General features: G+C 45.4%; 1 protein-coding gene across 2 annotated transcripts in view; it reads right to left on the reverse strand.

Annotated features, from left to right (window-relative positions):
• Kif26b (kinesin family member 26B) overlaps positions 1-19,658 on the reverse strand; it is a 409,589-nt gene that overhangs the window by 124,054 nt on the left and 265,877 nt on the right. Inside the window, exon 1 of one of the 2 annotated variants that reach the window (XM_057770143.1) lies at positions 8,873-9,025. The exons of the other annotated variant lie outside the window; for it this stretch is intronic. Within the exon in view, the coding sequence (XP_057626126.1) occupies positions 8,873-8,943 (71 nt within the window). The 5' untranslated portion in view covers positions 8,944-9,025. Of the gene's footprint in view, positions 1-8,872; positions 9,026-19,658 lie in introns of those variants that run through there. 2 annotated transcript variants of the gene reach the window in all.

Genomic DNA, 19,658 nt, shown 5'->3' on the forward strand with positions numbered 1-19,658 from the left:
GTCTGTACACGCTTCCTTTTTAAGCTTCTGGAAAGTAAAGCAAGATCTTTATCCAAGGGTTTTCCTGTGGGTGACAAGGGCTTAACGACTGTTGTTGAATGAAAGAGGGAATGAGGAGGCCTGGAGAGAGGTCTGCCAATAAAGTGCTCGCCACACAAGCATGAGTATTTGAGTTCAAATCCCAGAAGAGCCCATATAAAAAACGGAGTGTGGTTGCATACCCTTGTCACCTCAGCAAAGGTGAGATGGAACCGGGAGACAGGCTCGCTGGCCAGCTGGTCTAGCTTATTTGGACAATTGCAGGCCAGAGAACCCCTTAAACCCTTTCTTAAACAAAAGATGGGAGGTGCCTGAGGTTGTCCTATGATACTCTGATTTCCACCCACATATGCACACACCTGAACCTACACACACACACGAGGAGAGAGAGAGGGGGGAGAGAGAGAGAGAGAGAGAGAGAGAGAGAGAGAGAGAGAGAGAGAGAGAGAGAGAGAGAATGTATGAAGGGATTCAAGAATGTACTATATAGTTCCCTTCCCCTAGAATTCTGCTCTTCAGAATTGAAAAATCAGCCAAATGCATGCACTCTAAGGAGTTTCCCAGGGTTAAGAGGCCACTCCTCTGCCGTCAGCAGGATGCTCAGCTCACTGTAAAAGTATCCAAGTCATTATCCCACACTTCAGGAGCTTCAGAAGGCTCGTCAGGATCTTCCTCCCTGTCATGGGTTTCTCAAGTGCAGATTAATAACCAGCTAACAGAACGGAGGCAGAGAGAGCTTACAACACAGAGAAAAGACAGGTTGACCACAGACTGCTGTGAAATCCCGGACTCTTCCTACGGTCTCCTGGATACAACTCCAGGCTTTTCCAAGTAAGAAGAGGTGGGCTGAACTTGTTTTTCTGGTCTCTCTCCTATGCAGCTCTCTTCCCCACACCTTGTTTTCCAAGAAAGGACTTTTAGAAATGGCTATACTATCTTCAGCTATATCAGTATATTCAGATATATTAGTATAATCAATCTTCTTGTAATTGAAAATGTCCTCTGTCAGTCACAGAGCTGAGGTTATAACCACAGGCCAAGTCAGTTCTTATGCCTCCCCCTTTATGGATCCATGATTTACTGTTTCCAATCAGCTGTAAAAATGGGATGTGATTTTGAGTTCTATTTTTCGTATGTGATAATCTGGATCTTCTATGTTTCCCAAAGGTCATGTGTGAAAGACATGTGTGATGTGAGCTTTAGATGGAGGAAATAGGATAGTTGGGGTGTGCTCTGAAGGAGATTTTGGGATCCCGGCCCCTTTCTCTCCCTCCTTGTTTTGTAGCCACCATGAAGAGGGTGTATTTTTTTCTGTGTTGTATTCCCTGTGGTGATACTGTGTCTTGTCACAGGTCTATGGATTGAGACTCTGAAACCAGAAGTGAAAATAAACCTCTCTTTCTTTAAGCATATTTAATAAGAGATTTCTTTTCACAGTGGCAGACAGCTGCCATGATGAAATTGTTATTTTTTATTATGATGATATTCTGTTTAATTTATTTTGGTTTTCCAAGACAGGGATTCTCATTGTAGCTTTGGAGCCTGTCCTGGAACTTGCTCTGTAGACCAGTCTGGCCTTGAACTCACAGAGATCCGCCTGCCTCTGCCACCCGAGTGCTGGGATTAAAGCCGTGTGCCACCACCATCATTCTAAAACTCTTTATCAAATACCTTATTTAATTTTAGACTCTAAGCATTTTATAAAGGTTTATATCTTAGCTTCCATGATACGTGTCATTAAAAATGGGTGATCGTGAGATAAGCATATACTTGCACAACGCCATCTTCTTTCATGCTAGTGTGGGTAAACAGAAACTCAAGGTAATTCTACTCTAAATTCCCAGCCACACCCTCTGCCTCATCCTTCACCTCTACCCACAGAGAATTCATTCTCTCCTTCTGTAGGACCTGAGAGTGTTCTGCTTAAGATATACCTTAATGGGAAGAGGTACTTTGTGGCTTTCTGTTGTGGCAGAATCAGCTGCTGTCTTGGCCATTCTTTTCCTAGATTCATTTTCTGACCCCAGGACAAAATGCCTACAATGTGTTAGGTGCTCAGTTAGTGCCCTTACACTCCACATCTGCTTCCCAGCCTGCATCCGATCCACAGGGCTAGATTTTAATATCAAGTGATTGACAGGATTTGTATTAAGATTCTGAGAGCTTTAATCATGATGCAACCAAAACGGAAGTATCTATAGATTGAGTTGCTGCTGCCAAAAGCTAAATGCTGGCCACATTTTTTCCCTGCCTTTCTGTCCAGACTCATCCCCAACCCTTTTCCAAATGCCACACAGTTAATTTTTTGCACATACTAATTCAATACTGAGAGAAAGAGCCCACACAACGCACAGGGTAGGATGAAGCAGAGAGAGAGCAGTCTGGGCCATCAGCCTGGCCCTCCCCCAGCCCCCATTCTCCAGCTCCCTTTCTCAGTATCCAGGAACTATCTGGCACGGACATCTGTGTTCAACTGAAGAGAATGTGCAAATGACAGTTTGGGCGATCGGGCTTCTTTACCTAAGCGGAGACCTTACATATTTATGAACTGACGTCTTGGATTTGTGGCTTTGTGGGATTCCTCCACGTCCCTTTCGTGCACCAGAAAGCAGAGAAAGGCCTTGCAGCCTTGCCGCTGCACTCCACACCTTCACGCCGGCACCCAGATACGGCAGGTGGCTCATTTGTGGAAATATCCAGGGTCAAAAGAAAGTGAAACATGAGCCTCTCGGGCCTGCTGGTCTGAACTTGATCCACAGGGCACTGGCCCTACTGGTAAAAGCAGCTGCCATGGGCCTGCCTGTAGACAGATATGAACATCTGCACGCCCGTGAGTGACCCACTAACAAAGCACATGCATGTACTCAGTGCAGGGCTCCATGACACCCACATGTACTCAGTGCAGGTCTCCACGGCCCCCACATGTACACAGTGCAGGGCTCCACGGCATCCCCAGACCATCTCGTGGCTCTCTATCAGGACTGGCCACAGGAACCATCCATTCCTGTCAAACATGGTTTGAATTTCGCTTTGTCTTGAGAGAAAATTTCCCACCCGAAAACACATTCTTACAGCGAGGAAGGAGGCCACCTCCTCACCAACTTGAGCTCATATGGTGTTGCAGAAAGTCATAAGCCATTCTACAGGAAAAAATGGTGGCTCCCAAGGCTGGGCTCAAAGAGAGTGGACAATCAGGTGTCACTCTCAGTAGCTGTGGACAGTCCCACACAGAAAGAAACACCAGCAGAAGTGAGAAAGACCCCAAACTTCAGCAATGACCCACCAAGACTGGAATCCAGACCCAAAAGTCTTTGCTCCTCTACTGGCTATACTTCTCCCTGATGCGGATTCTGTGAAGCAGGCAAGGAATAGCTTTTGATACCCTGAGCCCCCTCCCTTGATTTTTTGTTCTAATTTAATTTTATGTGTCTGTATAGGTGTTTTACCCGCATTTATGCCTGGGTACCGTGTACTTGCAGAAGTGGGAAAAGGGCATGGGATTCCTTGGAACTGAAGCCACAGATGTTTGTGAGCCTCTGTATAGGTGCTGGGAATCGAACTCTGATCCTCTGGGAAAGTAGCCAGTGCTCTCAACTGTTGAGCCATCTCTTTATCCCCCCTCCCTTTTTTTTCTAGAAACCAATTTCAATTCTCCCTCCTCTCAGGGCAGAATATAGAATTGTTCTCCTATACTTGGGTAGACTAGATGACAGAAGGCTCCTCCCAGTTTCAGCTGTCCCTTTGAGATGGAAGTTGTATTGCTTCCAGGGACACAAACATCAAACTACTGGCCCACAGCATCTATCCTCCGTCTATGACAGAGAACTAGACACACCGCGAGAGCAGTAATAAAAAGGACGTTGTTTGGTCCAATAACATGGATTAATGTTAGTACTGAGCATATGAAGCAAAATATTAGTGCTAAACAGACATCATCATCATGCTACTTCACGCCGGAAGGCAGCTACTGATCCTTTTGCTCATCTGAGGCTTTTGGACACATTGCTGCATTCTCTGTTCACTGAAGACCTACCACTGAGGCAAAGCAAGACCTCTTCAGCCACCTCCCCTTTCCGCCACACAGCCAGGCAGCAAGGAGGGCTCTAGTCTAGACGCAGAATGCGAAGTTCAAGGAAAAGTACCATTCCCAGAGATTACAGTCTACCGAAAGGGGCGGATGACGACGACCCCTACATAGCAATGTGTGGGCTGGAGAGACACATGCGCCAAGCACTGAAGATGGACTATCATGAACTGGCCCTACGGGGTTAAAGGAGAATTACAGGAGAAACGGCAGAAAGGAATCAGCCAGGGGAAAGAGAAAACCCTGTGCAGGGGGACAGCAGAGGAACACCTTAGGAAGAAGCATCTCAGAATGTCAGCAGCTAGCCACGGGATTTCTGTTGTTGCTTGTTTAATCACCGTACCAGTGATTATTAACAGAACTCAGAGTAAACGCACAGACTCGACCACTGCCCCAGCTGAGACTAAACGCCTAGGCTTGACCACAGCCCAGCTGAGACTAAATGCCCAGGCTTGACCACAGCCCAACTGAGACTAAACTCCCAGGCTTGACCACCACCCCAGCTGAGACTAAATGCCCAGGCTTGACCACTGCCCCAGTTGAAACTAAACGCCCAGGCTTGATCATCGCCCCGGCTGAGACTAAGCACCCAGGCTTGACCACCACCCCAGCACTCTTCCCTTCTCATTGCCTTCCCCAGACCTCCAGCCACTTAAGAGCTTGGGCCTTTATTGAAAGTGTCGGACAGTCGGACAGTCGGCCATCACCACAGCAACACTGACAGAAAGACACAATGTGGCACAGAGCTAAGCCCCACACATTCTTTCATTTAATTCTTCCAGAGCCTAATGAGATGCCGTCCTTTGGATCTGGAATGCTCCTCAGAGTCATGTGTCCTAGGCTCGCTCACCAGCATGGTACAGTTGAGAGTGGTGGAAGCTTTGAGAGAAGCTACTAGGTTTTTAGATCAATGAGGTCATGATCTTGACGGGAACTTGGATTTTCTGGTCTTTCTTCTTCACTTTCAGACCATGAGGTGAAGGTCTACTACACACTCTTCAACATGATGTGACCCTTTACTTTAAGCCCTAAGTAAGGAGGCCAATAGCTCTAGACCTGTGGGCCAAAGTAAACCTTGTCTCTTCAGAACGTGATCATGTAGGGCACGTTTTACGGCACTGGAAAGCTAGCCCAGCAGTGAGCTCCGCAGACATTTCGTGGATGTGAAAATTAGGAGCTCAGAGATGCTCAGCGATTTACAGATTAGTAGCTCAAGGGGAGGCACTAAGTGCTGGTTACACAGTTTAGCTGCTACCAAAGAGCAGCTTCTCCCACTGACTCAGAGTGGGAAGGTCCGGCCTGCAACCTCAGGCTGTAGGTGGCTGAGGACAGCTGCAAACACAGCCCAGCACAAATTACGAACCTGTTTAAAACATTGTGTTTTTGCGATCTATTTCTGCCACTTTGTTGCACCTTTCTTAACTGTGACCCTAATAGATGACAATGTCTACTGTGATGGGAAAGGACTGGGCAGGTCTCTGAGGAAGAAACGCTCTAGGGAAAATGAGTTTTTCCTCTGACCAGGGAAACTTACACAGCCATTGTCCATAAGTCAAATTTCCTCTTGTTCTTCATCTTCTTTGAAAGATTTATTTTACAAGTGCTCTCTCTGCATGTACGCCTGCAGGCCAGAAGAGGGCATCAGATCCCATCACAGATGGTTGTGAGCCTCTATGTGGCTGCTGGGAACTGGTTTTATGACCTCTGTAAGGAAGGCCAGTGTTGTCAATCACTAAGTCATTTCTCCAGCCCCAAATTTTCTCTTCTTACAAGTCTAATGATAAGAATTTTTAAGATAACAAATGCAAATGTATAGATTTGCTGTAACATAGCATAATTCAAGATGTGTACACAGTGAAGGTTGTCTAAATTGGGATGATTGACATATCCATTATCTCTCACATCTTTTTAAGGGGATCACACTTCAAATCTACTGTTAGCAATTTTAAATGTGATGATCCTCCAAATCTATCAAAGACATGTTTCTTGCCTACCATCTCTCTGAGGGACTAGGTTGAAAGGTCAGGTTGAGGAAAGATGTATTCTCCGCCTAGATTGGCTCTGCAGCTAGACACACCAGGAACACAGAGTTTGCTGCAGTGCAGGTGGGATGAGGGTGAAACAGATGTCATGGGGAGAAGACCTGGAGGCTGTAAAAACGAGGACCAGTAGGAACAAAAGAGGGGACAACCCAGATCGCAAGTATGGTAAGAGAAACAAGGGGGTCTCCATGGTGACCCTGATCTTCAGAGATAAAGCTCTCAGGCGCACTTAGCGAGAACTTCTTCACAATGGAAGCCGTGGCCAAGGAGGATGGCTGGGCAGACAAATGTACTCACACAGCAAAGTAAGAGAGCAGGCAGTTCGTCTTGAACGAAGCTTTCCCTGCAGGACTTTGGACCCTAGAGCGAGCTTTGCCCCATCTATGAGGTTCTGGGAAGTGTGAGGCTTCTAACGAACCACCTGGCATGGCCCGTGTAGACCTTCTCGACTGTCACAGGACTTTACCTGAAGCGCCTCAGGAACACCCAGATCTTTTTCTCTCATCTTGATTCTGCTTTTTTATTGTTTTTCATTTTACTTTACTTTACTTTTCTGTTTTTTTATTGCTCAGCAGTTTTCCTGACACCAATCACTGCCTCTCAAAGACCTTTTGTAGGTATCAGCAAATCTGGCCATTTTCTTTCTCCTCATTCACCACTAAAGCTGCTCTCCACCCTCCATTAAAACCCTGTCCTTGGCCCCTTATCTTTCTCCCTTCATAGGGCAGAGAGGGTACAGGGGGACTTAAGGCCTTTGTACCAGGAACACTTTGAAGGCACCAAGAGGCATGGGCCAGGGGAAGGAGAGGCAGACAGGGATGTGTGCTCTGTTAAAATTAGCAGGCACATGGAAGGTCGCTCCTCCTGGTCTTTTCTATTATTTCTAGAGAAACCGAATCCTTAAGTGTTAGGAAACAATCCCTCTCCACTGGTCAGGGAGGTGGCAATTGACACCTGCCATAATGGGGGACCAAAAGCAAGCGCAGCGACAGGGAGCGTGGGTAAGAAAATTCTTTCAAGTCTGACTCTGATTATTTAATGTTTAATGATGTTCCCTTTCCCTGCATGCATTGCTCCAGGTTCTTCCCCTCCCCTCCAAACCTCTTCCAGATGCGTGAGTCTGCCAGAGTTCATATAAACCAGAAACCCAAACAAAACAGCTCCAGAGCTCACAGCCTTCTCCCTTGCGATACAACCGCTTCGTGTGCCGAGGCTCCCATGTGACACGGCCAACATGTGTTTTCTGTCACAGATCCCCCTTGATAACAAAGGACATATTGTAGAAGGTGTGGTCCTAGGTACATCTGACTGGCAAGAATCACAGAGCAGTCTGGGGATTCCATGTGGCTTTAGGCTGATTCCCCTCAGGACCTTGGAGACTCTTGATAATGTCAAGTGTCAGTTAATAAAGTTAGCACCGCTTTGGATCAGGTCTGATCTCATTCTGCTGCACATAGAACTGACTTAATGTTCGGGAATCTGCTTTGCTTGTTCAGTCCCCACTGTCAGGGTTGTGTGTTGCTTTATAGTATTCCCTCCGTCCAGGGCTGGGCTGGGTGTATTCACAGCGCATCCAGAGAATGGGCCTTCGTGATCTTTCAAGATTTGGAGGGAAGAAAGGGGGTGGGAGACAAGTCAGGGAGGGCAGGCAGGTGGGAGGGGCCTGGGGTTGAGATCCAGAAAGGCAAAGAACTTATGACAGCACCAGTTAGAAACCCTTTTCCAGATCAAAGCAGCTTCGGGCAGCCAGGAATGGTGAGTGCTACCAGAAAGGCTTTAAAGGGGAAGTTACAACTGTCTGTAAAACCAAATCATAAAATAAAACAAAAAATCCTTAGTGAAAGGTGTCCATACCTAGGGGATTTATGACGGTGAAAGTCTCCAGTAAAAGACTATTTGTTAATCTAGAAAGCTTAAACGGCTCTTCCTCTACAGAATGAACCTTGTTTCCCACGTGAAAGCAAAGGAAAATTGTATTTTTAACTTTCAGTTCCTGATCTTTTAGATAGCCTTTCTTTTTTTCTTCTGTGACATCGACCTGATTTGGGTTTTCATGCTACTTGGTAACTGAGGTGATTGAGTCAGATTCTCATCCACACAGAAAGATGGAGGACCTCTCACGACATGGCCAGCTCTCACCTCGCCAGTGTGCTGCCCCCCAGACCCAGTGTGCAAGAACAGGGAAGGATCTGTCTCCGGCAAAGCTGGAGCACAACGTGGGGATTCAGTCAACTCTGAGCCTCAGTTTAAAAAGAAATCAATCTCCCGTCTATGTAGCTAGAAAGAATCTGTTCTGAAAGCCACAGGCTAACTTCATTTCCATGATTCTGTGAAAAGAACACATTTCAATCCCACCTTTGATTCTAAAAAGGGTCAATGCCAAATATTTTTACAACACTGAGTAAGTCCCCTTACAGCGACGACTACCAGTTCAAAATCCTGATACACTTCCTTCCCATTTTATTCTCGCCCTCGGGAGAACACTAGCAGATTCCGTGCCAACAGTTTGTGTGTATTGAGAATGCCAATTACGTAAGGAGAAAGCACACACGAACTGGACCTCCTAACTTCTTAGCCACACTCCACACATCTGGGTTTCACTCTCTTCAAAGGAAATTCACTGAGAAAGTTAAAATTAAAAAAGCAAAAACACAAAGCACATCAGACAGAGCAAGGAACCAGAGGAACGTGTATAACTGTTACTCACACTGCTGTCCAATCCATCACCACTGAGAAAGCATGGCTAAAGAACCAAGCGCAGCAACCAGCTCTCCACATCTGCTAATAAATAGCTGCTCTCAAGTGTCTCCCGCAGATCTGGGGCCATCTCGGGAGGAAGGAAGGGTGTGCAGAGGTGCAGAAGAGGCTGGGAAATTCTAAAATCCATGGGGGTCTGGGAACTTTCGCAGCAGCCCCTGCTGCAGCATTCCTGTGATTCCAGCCTCTGGCTAAGCCAAGATCCTGGCCTCTCTGTACTCCTAGCCACCCTCCTGGTGCAGGTCAGTCCCTGCTTCAACATCGCATTGCCCTCCCAGAACACCGCATGGATGGGATGAAAGGGGAGCTGGCTGAAATGCTGCCAGTCCCTGCAAGCATGCTCACTCTTTTCCCAGAGCTTCACCAGCCTCTCTGTCTGCTGCTATCTCAGAGAGCCAGCAAGGGAGGGGCAAGCAGGGAGGGAGGGGCGGAGGGAGAATGGGGGGGGAGGAGAGATGGGAGAGAGAGAAGGGGGAGTGAGGGAAAGAGAGAGGAGCAGGGAGGGAGGAGGGGAGAGAGAGAGAGAGAGAGAGAGAGAGAGAGAGAGAGAGAGAGAGAGGAGCTTTACAGAAAGACCAGCAGAAAAACACTTGCTGCAACTCTCATTAACCCACAGTAGCTCAGGAATTTTCTGAACATGGCAGCTGGAACAGAGACCAGCAAAAGCAAGTGCTTGAAATCTTTAATTACATACCGAGCACATGTTGAGTCATATATGTGCAGACAGAGCCTACAGGACCAAGGTTCTGTGCATGTGTGTGAGACTCCATGAGAGAGCATTTGTAGACACACAGATGTCGGTCCCTAGGGGAGGAAGGGCTCCAGGCACAGCTTTCTTTAGCTGAGCAGAGGTATCCAAGCTCACACTGTACCTGTCTTAAAACTGTTCAGATGCTGTTGGTAACCAAAATGTATACAAGGAAGAACAGCCCCCTGCCTCAGACACTTGGACTCTGCTTTGCCCAGCTGGGTTTTGGGGGCACTCCTCAGAAACAGTTTCCAGAAGAAAGAAAGTACTGAAGCCAAGCAAATGTTACAGTGAGCCGCTCAACTTCACAAGCTCTTCACTGAGTGGGCGTGGCTACTCAGGATGCTACACACACTAGCAAGGCCCTGTGTGTGCCCAGAGCCCACAGGAGAGATTGGCCCTAAGTAGACACTTGAGATGTGTGTGGGGGGGCTCCTCAGTCAGGAGTACAGGAGGGAGAGAGGCTGACAAGGGGGTGGAGGTGGGAGGTTAGAGGGTGTGTCTTGATGGTCCAGCACAGGGATCGCAGCAGATTGATTTCTCAGGGATCTTTGCAACTCTCTCTTGCATTACAAAATATTCTGTTCCCGTGTTTCCATATAGTACTCGCCTTAGGGGCCCCTGGTGGCGATGTGTTAGAACTCCGAGTCCCTGGACTCTCGTCCCCAAATTCTGAATGGCTTTGAGAGACTATAATCTGTACTTTCGCAAGCTCCGAGATTAATCCACAGGCAGGCTAGAGTTATTGTTCAGAGAATGGATGAATGGAATGTTGAACAGGGCAGGCATGTAATGAGACTTCTGTGGGAATCCAGACATGGAGAAAGGTGTCGGCACCAAACCTGCGCAGGAGGGGTATAGACAGCGAGAGAGCGCCAGGAGAAGGGCAGCCTGGAGCAGAGGGAGTGACCGAAGCACTGATTGGCACCTGGGCCACTCAGAGGCGGCATGCTCCTTCTGTTCATGGTACGGACTGTGAGTGTCTTCACAGGCCCACACATTCCGAGCTTGGTTCTCAGCTTGGTTCTACTGGGAGGCAGCAGAAGCTTCAGGTGGGGTCTAGTGGGTTTTAATCGTGAAGGTGGAGCCTCAAGAGGCTCATGGGGTGAACAGACCTCCTCCACCATGCTGTCCCACCATGGTCTATCTGATGCCATGGGCCATGGAGCCACCTGATCACAGCCTGCCACCTCCACAGCGAGGAGCTAACTCAAACACTTCCTCTTTTTAAGTTAATTGATTTCAGGCGTTTGATACAGTAATGGAAAACTAATACACTGCCTAGAATGCTCTTGTTCCCCGAGCAAATCACTCCTGTTTAAGTCACAGTCTCTAGAATCTTCTCAATCATCCCAGAGGTAGCGGTTTTAATCTCTTCATGTTACATTTCTCACTGCAAATGACTTTTTGCACTGCAGTTACTTACAGGATAATAAATTTCATTCCTAATCAATGATGGTGAACTATTTATGTAGATCAGATGCTCTGTCAATCATCAATATAGGTCCCAAATTCTGGATACAAGTAGACCCCGAACAATAATTTGTACAGTATGACATAAGATAATATTAACTTGAGCCATTGGCACATGGATATTGGCTCTGTTATGAGTCTTTAAACAGGGTATCTTTCAATATTTCATTCTTTGCATGCCTGAAACCTTCCACAGTAAAGAAAACATTTCAAGTAAATTAGAATGTTCGGAGTTTGAGAGGGTTATGAAAATGAAGTGTAAAAGTTCATCTATGCAGGTGGTTAATAAAATAAAAAAAATACCAAAATGAGGTGAACTTAGCAGAGAAATACAGTACTGTCAACATGGTTTTTGACGGACTGGTGTATGGAAGCCCAAGAACCTACAATGACAAAGCAATGACCTAACTCTGCTTGAAGTTGAGGGAGACTTGAAATACGTCTCTGGAGAAGGTCTGCAAAAATAATTAGCAGAAAACAAAATCTCCCATTTGCTTGGTTTTAAGAGGCAGGCAGACCCACACATTAACAGTTAGGATGCACACCAATATGATAACTGAGTGAACGACTCTATGCCGTGGTGAAAAGAGAAAACTTCAAGTGCCATTTTACAGTTTCTAAAGTGTTCCATTTGGTACCAAGATCTCCCGGGGACCATGGATGGGTTGTGGTCCAGAAGAGTCAAAGTGCTTGTTCGTGATCCTACAGGAAGCGACAGGATCTGGAGCCCAGCTTTCCTCACACAATCTGCCATATTGTCTACTGTACCAAATTTAGACCTTAAATATGAAAACAGCTGTTAAGCTTGGTGAAATGGAAGGAACTGGACGATGCTGATAGAACTCGATCTGGAAGTCCATTGTTCTACTTGTCAAAACGTTGAGCAAGCAACACCTTCATAGCCTGAAACTTGAAATCTCCACCTTCCAGCTCCAGAAATGTGGAGTGGCCCATGAGATGCCACCAGCACTCTCCTCTTTTTTGTGGGCAGTGGAACTCCAAGGAACCACACGCAGGGGACATAGCAGGGTATCTTCCGGATCTTTCCTCAAGGGAGAGGACTTGTTACCCTATTGGTCACAAGTTACCCTATTGACTGGACAGTCAGCCTCCCTCTCTGAGCCCTTTCAAGATTTGCCTCAGCTGAAGAAAGCTACAGAGAGCTGTAGAAAACTGGCATCCTCAGGGTGGTCTTTGCACGGTGACCAGTGGCCACCAGCTAATCCAGTACAGAAGCTGCACTGGGCCATGCAAGCTCCAGAGAGTCCCTGGAGGGTTGAACAAGCTTTAGTAGAGCCTTCTTGGCAGCTTGACTCTCCCTCTGTTCAAACTTCCATCCCTTCCATCCCAGGTGCTTATCTCCAACAATCACAACCCACCACATGCACACGTACACGTGTGCGCACACACACAGATACACACACACACACACACACACATACACACATGTTCAACTTCATTTGAGTGTTGGCTTCCTGAGAATTCAACCTGCCACATCCCAGGTGTCCTGCACTGTTCAAGACTCATTACCAGCAATTTCCGGTTCCCATACACAAACTTCTGGTGCTATCAAAGAATCAAAGCCATGGAAATGGATTCTTCCTTCTTTATCAAAATGTTGGGCCACTGGGTTTTTTTTTTTTCATCTCCAAATACCTCTCTCATCTAGTGGAAATAAGAGGCCATGGAATCCTGAGGCCTTCAGAATTCATTCCTTCTGTCCATAGGGCTTCCTTTCGTTAAAAGCAGCCTTTCTTTTATTTAATGTGTATGTTGAAAACCTCGTAAGATTTTATTTGAATTTATAACTATTGTTTTTGTTGTTTTAAAGCACTGGCTCTGATGGCTCTTGGCTGCCTCCCACCTGTGACATCTTTTGGGGATCCTCAGAAGACACCAGAAAGGTAACTATATGCTAATTTTGGAAAATAGATCAACTCATATATAAAGATAAAATCATAATGTATATTAAACAAGAGATGCCTTTTGGGCTAACTTCTGCTTCATTGGACAGAGAGGGAGCTACAGATGATGGTGAAGCTGATAAGAGCTATTTCCTGGAGGAGTTCAGACAAACAATTAGTTTACAGGGCTATCCGGAGAATCTAAGATGGGTCGCCTTAGAAGACACAGCTTTCAGTCAAATTAATCAAATTCTTCCGCTGAAATTTTCTAGTCTCCCGTTCTCTTTGTCCCCAGTAGACAGCGATGAGTGAGGAAGGCAGGCCCGTTGACTACTAATGCTGACGGAGAGGAGGGTTTCCTTAGTCCTCCAGGTAAGGGGTTGTTCTAAGTGATGGTTAAAAGGAACAAACTGAAACTCTAGGGCACATTCTATGTGGAAAATATGTATTCATACACAAGGAAGAGGGCCTCGTGGTTACCAAATAGTCCTAAGTGATGAAAAGCCTCTAAAATAACCATATCTAAATTACCTACATGAGTTCCCTGTGGCAAGCACTGAGAGTGTAGAAAGCTTTGATCTTTTAAATATATCAACTAAAATGAATCATGTATATTCTGTAAAGATATCAGAAATATATAAAAAGAAGTTTGTATTACTGGCTATGCCAGCCTATCAGATCTAAATAATTTATTAGTGATTATATTTAGTGATCAGTTTTTAAGTCCTTGCTGTTCAGAACAGGGGTTTTAACTGAATGAATGATGGTATACTATAGGATATATTGGCAGTTGTACATAATAACATATGTAATTCTTCACATTTTCAAAACTTCTGTTGTTCATTAATACAGTTTTAAAGTCGGCTGATGAGGAAAGTATACCCTAGTCACTATATGCAGTCAGCAGACATTATATAGTCTCACTGTAGGCTTTTCCTTCCTTCCTTCTTCTCTTTCTTCTACAACATTGTGTGTTATTGTGATATAATTATCTTTCCAAGGTTCATTCATTGTGTAGTTTATCTTTCAGAAGGAAATCAAGGGTTTGTTCATATTAAATTTGACAGGTTCTATTATAGACTGTGTGCCCCATTTTCTAAACCTTACCATGAAATGGCACTAGGCCTGAACACCACAACAAGTTTAACTGAAAAGGGAAAGGGAAGAAAAGGAGGGAAGAAGGCCCAGAATAACACCATCTGTGCCTAGAGGTCAAAAGAGCATGGATGTAAATATGTCCCAGGCCCTAGCTTTCCCCTGGCTGCAGCCCTGACTTCCTGTCCTTGCCCTCCCTTGACCTACTTGCTAAGAAGATGCAACCATTTGGAGAACTGGGGAGGTGATGTTTTATCAAGCAGCTTCTAGAGATCTGAGAATATGGTCAGGGCAGAGTGGCTCTCTTCTCTTTGGCAAGCTCCTAACTTGATCTCTGGGCATGGAACACGACCTTCTACAGACATCCTTGGGTAATGCTACCTACAAAGTTCAAGACAAGCCTACCGGGATATCTGGGGTCACACAAAGGGACAGGCCTGGCCGAAATATGGGTCGTATGACTATCAAATCCCACAAGAAAGCCTGGTTGGCTTTGGAAGAGCCAGTATACCCTCACAAGAGACACATATTCAAACAGTCCCAAGGCAAGACGGTCACCCTGCAGACAGACCTGAATAAAATGCCAAGCTCTAGAGCATCCCCGCCACCACCCAGGCTCCTTTCATGGACACTGGTCATCCTTCAGAGACAGGCAAGGATGCCCTTGATCTCATGGACACTGGTCATCCTTCAGAGACAGGCAAGGATGCCCTTGATCTCATGGACACTGTTCATCCTTCAGAGACAGATGAGGATGCCCTTGATCTCCACTCAGGCAGGCTTAAGAGAGGGTTTTCATCTCTCTCAAAGGACCTGAGGAATTCTCTCCCTACATCACATTTGAGAACAGACCTCTTTTATTGAAAATAATCAGAACATCAAACACTTCTTCTATAAAAAATAAAAAACCTAAAAGGTCAAAATTTCTAATATTCAGTTAGATCTTTTTGGGGCAAGGAAGTGCTTTCAAGAGCATAAATGCTAAATTTGGGACATGTTAATATCTTAGAAACTCCCTCAGTAGGCAGGGTGGCTTGATGTCACACAAGGAATTGCCAGTCTTTGGCCTTTCAGATAACTATGAGCACCTCATTCCTAGTCTGTATGGACAAATATGTACAAAGCCTGCATGTTAGATATGTTCATGAGAAAACCTGATGCATGGCCATCTAGACAGAATTTTCAAAAGATAAATGGGAAACTGTTCATGCAATTTCTTAAAAAAATAGAATCCATAAACATTTTTTCTATTAATAAGGAGAGTTTTTCATGGTAATCTCTCAAGACAAGAGGGAGCTGGAACTCATCTGATGTTTTTTATCCTGTTTTATGTAAGACATATTCATATCTGGCAAATATCTATCTACAGCTATCTAAATCTCCAGTTGGGAGCTTTGATAAAAACCCTGTTAAACTGACCATTCCTAGAATGTAGTCATAAAGCAGCAGGCGGGACCTCTCTGATGAGAAAGGCAGAGTCTCGTGTGTCCTGGATGCTGGGTCTGGTGTTTGTTTCCTCTACGGTGCGGGTTGTCCTAGCTGGTTTATATGACAACTTTATATGGTCCACGGCCAAGTTCCTAGAGGACGATATAGATGTGTAGCTGGCGTGCTGTGAATGCACAGCACTGTGCTCGGTACCAAAATAGCAGGCAGCACGGGTGCATGATGAGGCGATTGCCTGGATCTAAAGACAGAAGCATCTTGGAGCCAGATTTAGCAAAAGGTTCAGCGATCCTCTGTGTGGTGAAGAAGGACTGGAGCTACCGCTAACTGCTGAATGCCTCTAAAGACGAGGCTAGTCTTGGCAAATATGCAACTGTTTGTTCTGCGGGTCACACAGTCTCATGACTAGCCTGAATAGCAAGCTTCCTCCACTTAAAAGGTGCTCTGTGGATCCAAACTATTTCCATATCGCGTTGGTGGTATAGTGGTGAGCATAGCTGCCTTCCAAACTATTTCCACGATACCTGTGCTCTCATGACACCCTGCTAGAGCAGACTTCTGGTCTCCTTTTACACGTAATCAAAGAAGGTAAAGAAATTTAACCCAGTGGCTTCTGGGAAGACATACAACAAAAAATGACAAAGAGCTCTCTCCCTACCATCAAGCTAAGCTAGCTTCAAAGCTCTTCCTTGGCTGAAAACAAATAACTACCACAAGAAAATAAATAGTTCTTAGGAACTTAGACCCAGCTGCAGGGGCTGCGTATATACCCACTTATTTCATCTGCATCCCAGCTTCATGACATATATACCATTATTTTCCTTATTGTAAAGACAAGCAAACAGGGATGAAAAGATATTAGGAGCCTTCCTCCAGGTCACATAAGTGGCAAAGTCAAGACTTAGTCCCAGGGTCCCAAACATTGCAGCAGACTGTACATCACTCCACACTGTCTGATACAAACCACAGAATCTGTCTTTGTCTCTGAAATGGAAAAATGGTGGTACCAATCTCATGAAGTTGTCAGGATGCCTAGAAGAGCATTTGGTAGTGCCTGAAGCATCACGGTGTCTTGTGTGTCTTGACTGTGTTATATCTCTCCCTCCCCAGCATCCTGCCTCCATGGGACTAATCTACACATCCTCTAAGAAGATCTGCAAATTGCTTTGCATGAGCTGCCTGCCTTCTGGTCTCTGACATTTGCACTCCTGAATCCTAAACTGGATTGAATGATGCCTCTTTGCTATCATGGATGGGACAACGCTTTCTATAACTCCATCATACTGCCCGTTTACAGGAAGCAGACCTCCTGAAGGAAGGAAGTTTCACCTTTATCCTCACTCTGACTCTGAAGTACAGCACAACACACAATCCATCATGTTCATATTCAGCATCTTGACATCCGAGGCCCCTGCTCAGCACTACAGAATTCCTCTTCCAATCCGGAGGTTATATTTTACATTGGCTGGGATCCAGGCCTTGCCCCGGTAGAGTCTGCGGACTACATGAGGTGCTGTGTCTTGGACCTTCTTCTGAGAGTTTGGAAGGAACTCTGTGTTGGAGTTTGACAAGTTTTTGGCAAGAGTTGAAGCAGTGTTTGCCAGTTTGCCCTAGGCACTGAGCGTGGTAACGCGCATTACACCAGGCGCTATTCATGTGTTCCTTAAACCCAGAGTTCATCCTATCATTTGGATTATACAGTGTCCCGAGTTTTGTGCGTTGCAAGGGTGCTGTATAATTTTTTTAACTGCAAAAACTTAGAATGTGTGAAGGGCTCAGGCCTGCAAAGGAACCTTGGAATTGGAATATGGGCTAAATGACCAATGTGACTGCTTCCAATCAAGGCAGAACTCTCTAAAGCTGCACAGCGGAATGGGCATCCTTCCCACAGTCCAGTCAACCAAGCACACAGGAACGAGATCAATGTCCTAGCAAGAAGCTCTTCTTGTACAGTTCTCCAAAGGAAAGCCAGCAACTTTCACCCTTAAGAATGTCAAACTGGAAGGAATACCTTTGCCTGCTCCACATACTCTGGGATGGATGTCTAAGACCCTGGAAACTCCTGGTGTTCCTAGCAAGAGTTGGATCTGTATTTCAGTTGATGGCAGGAACTGCTCAGCCTCACAGACAAGATGTGCTTCATTTATGTGTGTGTGGGGGGGTGGGGTGTGCCTGTGGGTGTGCTTACTAAAGACTGTATATGGACATTAGAGGACAGCTTGCAAGAGTTGGTTCTTTCCTTCCACTCTGTAGATCCAGGGAAGCAAACATAGTTCATCTGGCTTGGCAGTAGGCATCTTTACCCACTGAGCCTTGTCACCAGCCTCCAAGGTGTGCACCTGAAGTGTACAGGGTAGGAAAAAAAAAAAGCCTATGCAGAGGAGTGATGACCCTGACTCCGCCATGCCTAAGCCAAACCCGGAAAGAAGCATTCTCCACTTAGGAAAGTAATCCTTGTATCTTCTAGCTCATTTACTTTGTAACTTTGTATCTCCAAGACTTTAGCACCTGCTAGCCACCAGATCCACCAGCTAGAGACCACAGCAAACCAAACAAGACCTGAGTTCAGTTGCGCATCACAACCCCTTCCCCCAGATAAGGCAAATCTGAAAGCCCTGCGTGCTATATCCAATAAGAATGGAATTTCATAAGTAGCATTGCTGCTTTGAGTCCTGACCCCCTTATGTGTTATTCCTGAGTGAAAATAGAAAATCTGTAAATGGAAACCGTTTGGCTTCTCAAACTTTGCTATACAAATAAATCTATTTATCTATGCATTAAAGATCTTCCCACCAGGAATTTAAGCAAGTTTACTTGACTAGGGAAAATAAAATCAGATAATAATGCATACTTTTCTGCCCATAGACTATGGTAACAAAAGTTGTATCTGAAGTAGGGGTACTTAAATAGAGCCGTCCCTGCATTGCAAGCTGAATGTGGAGGTTGTCAACAATTTGGCAACAGTAAAGCATTTCTGAACATGAAATGACTAAAATGAATTTGATATATCATACGAGTAATGAATCCGAGGTGTCTAGTCACGCTCAACATATCACGTCACGTGGCTACACTGCAGCCATGGTTCTGAGCTCATAACATGCTTGCTTCACGGTGCGTGTGTCCTGCCATCTGTGCCAGTAAGCCTTGCCTAGAGCAATTCCGCTCAGGTTTGAGGCATCACGTGAGGAATTTCATCAGTGTCCTTCCTAGGCAGGTGAGTTCTCTGCTCTTATGGGAACATAACGGTTTAGTTACAGAAAACCAAGAGTGCTTTCCTGTATGCCTAGACTCCTCAGCTATGTGTGAAAGCAGGGTTGCGGATCTTCAAGTTGGACTGTGTTAGAATATAAGGTTTAAAAATGATGGTTGAATTTGGGCATGGAATTAGGACTGAAAGTCCAGCAACTTCTGAAATCATCCTAAACGCACTTCTGCCATTCTGTACTACGCATTTATATAAAGCATCGTTCGCAGCAGTGATTGACGACCAGAAAACCAAAGTATCAAGCAAGCTGAAAAGCATTAACCCTGTGCCTTGCAGCATCAAATACTCAGTCAAGATTTAACCTTATATTCAAAAACAAATAAGCAAATTCATCTCATTTGTATGTAAATTTGCTATCATATTTAGTTAATAATACTTCTAATGTACATCAAATATCTTACAATAAATGTGTTTATGAACTGTTATGCAGTAAACCTTTGATTTGCGTACCTGTTTTATACACCTATGAGTTAAGGGCTGTGTAGAAAGGTGTTAGGCAAGCTGTCATGATCAGAGAAGTGTGAGAGGCCTGACTTTAGCTCACCTGTTGTGAGTTAAGTCATATGGTATGATTTTTCTGGGCCAATAGTTAATCTCTTCATACTCGAGAGGGTTTGGATCAAGCCTGATGACATTTGTGCAGTGTGATTCTCTCCAAAGAGGAGCCCGTCACACGTGCACACGTGTGCACACACTATTCCTCTAGTGCTCTTGCACTTTTATTAATATTGGTCACTGCTGAGGACACTGAAAATCGTCCCCAAGCTTGGAGCCGCCACACATCTTCCTCCTTGAACAAGAGTAA

This window comes from Chionomys nivalis, chromosome 5 (assembly GCF_950005125.1).
Source record: "Chionomys nivalis chromosome 5, mChiNiv1.1, whole genome shotgun sequence".
NCBI lineage: Eukaryota > Metazoa > Chordata > Mammalia > Rodentia > Cricetidae > Chionomys > Chionomys nivalis.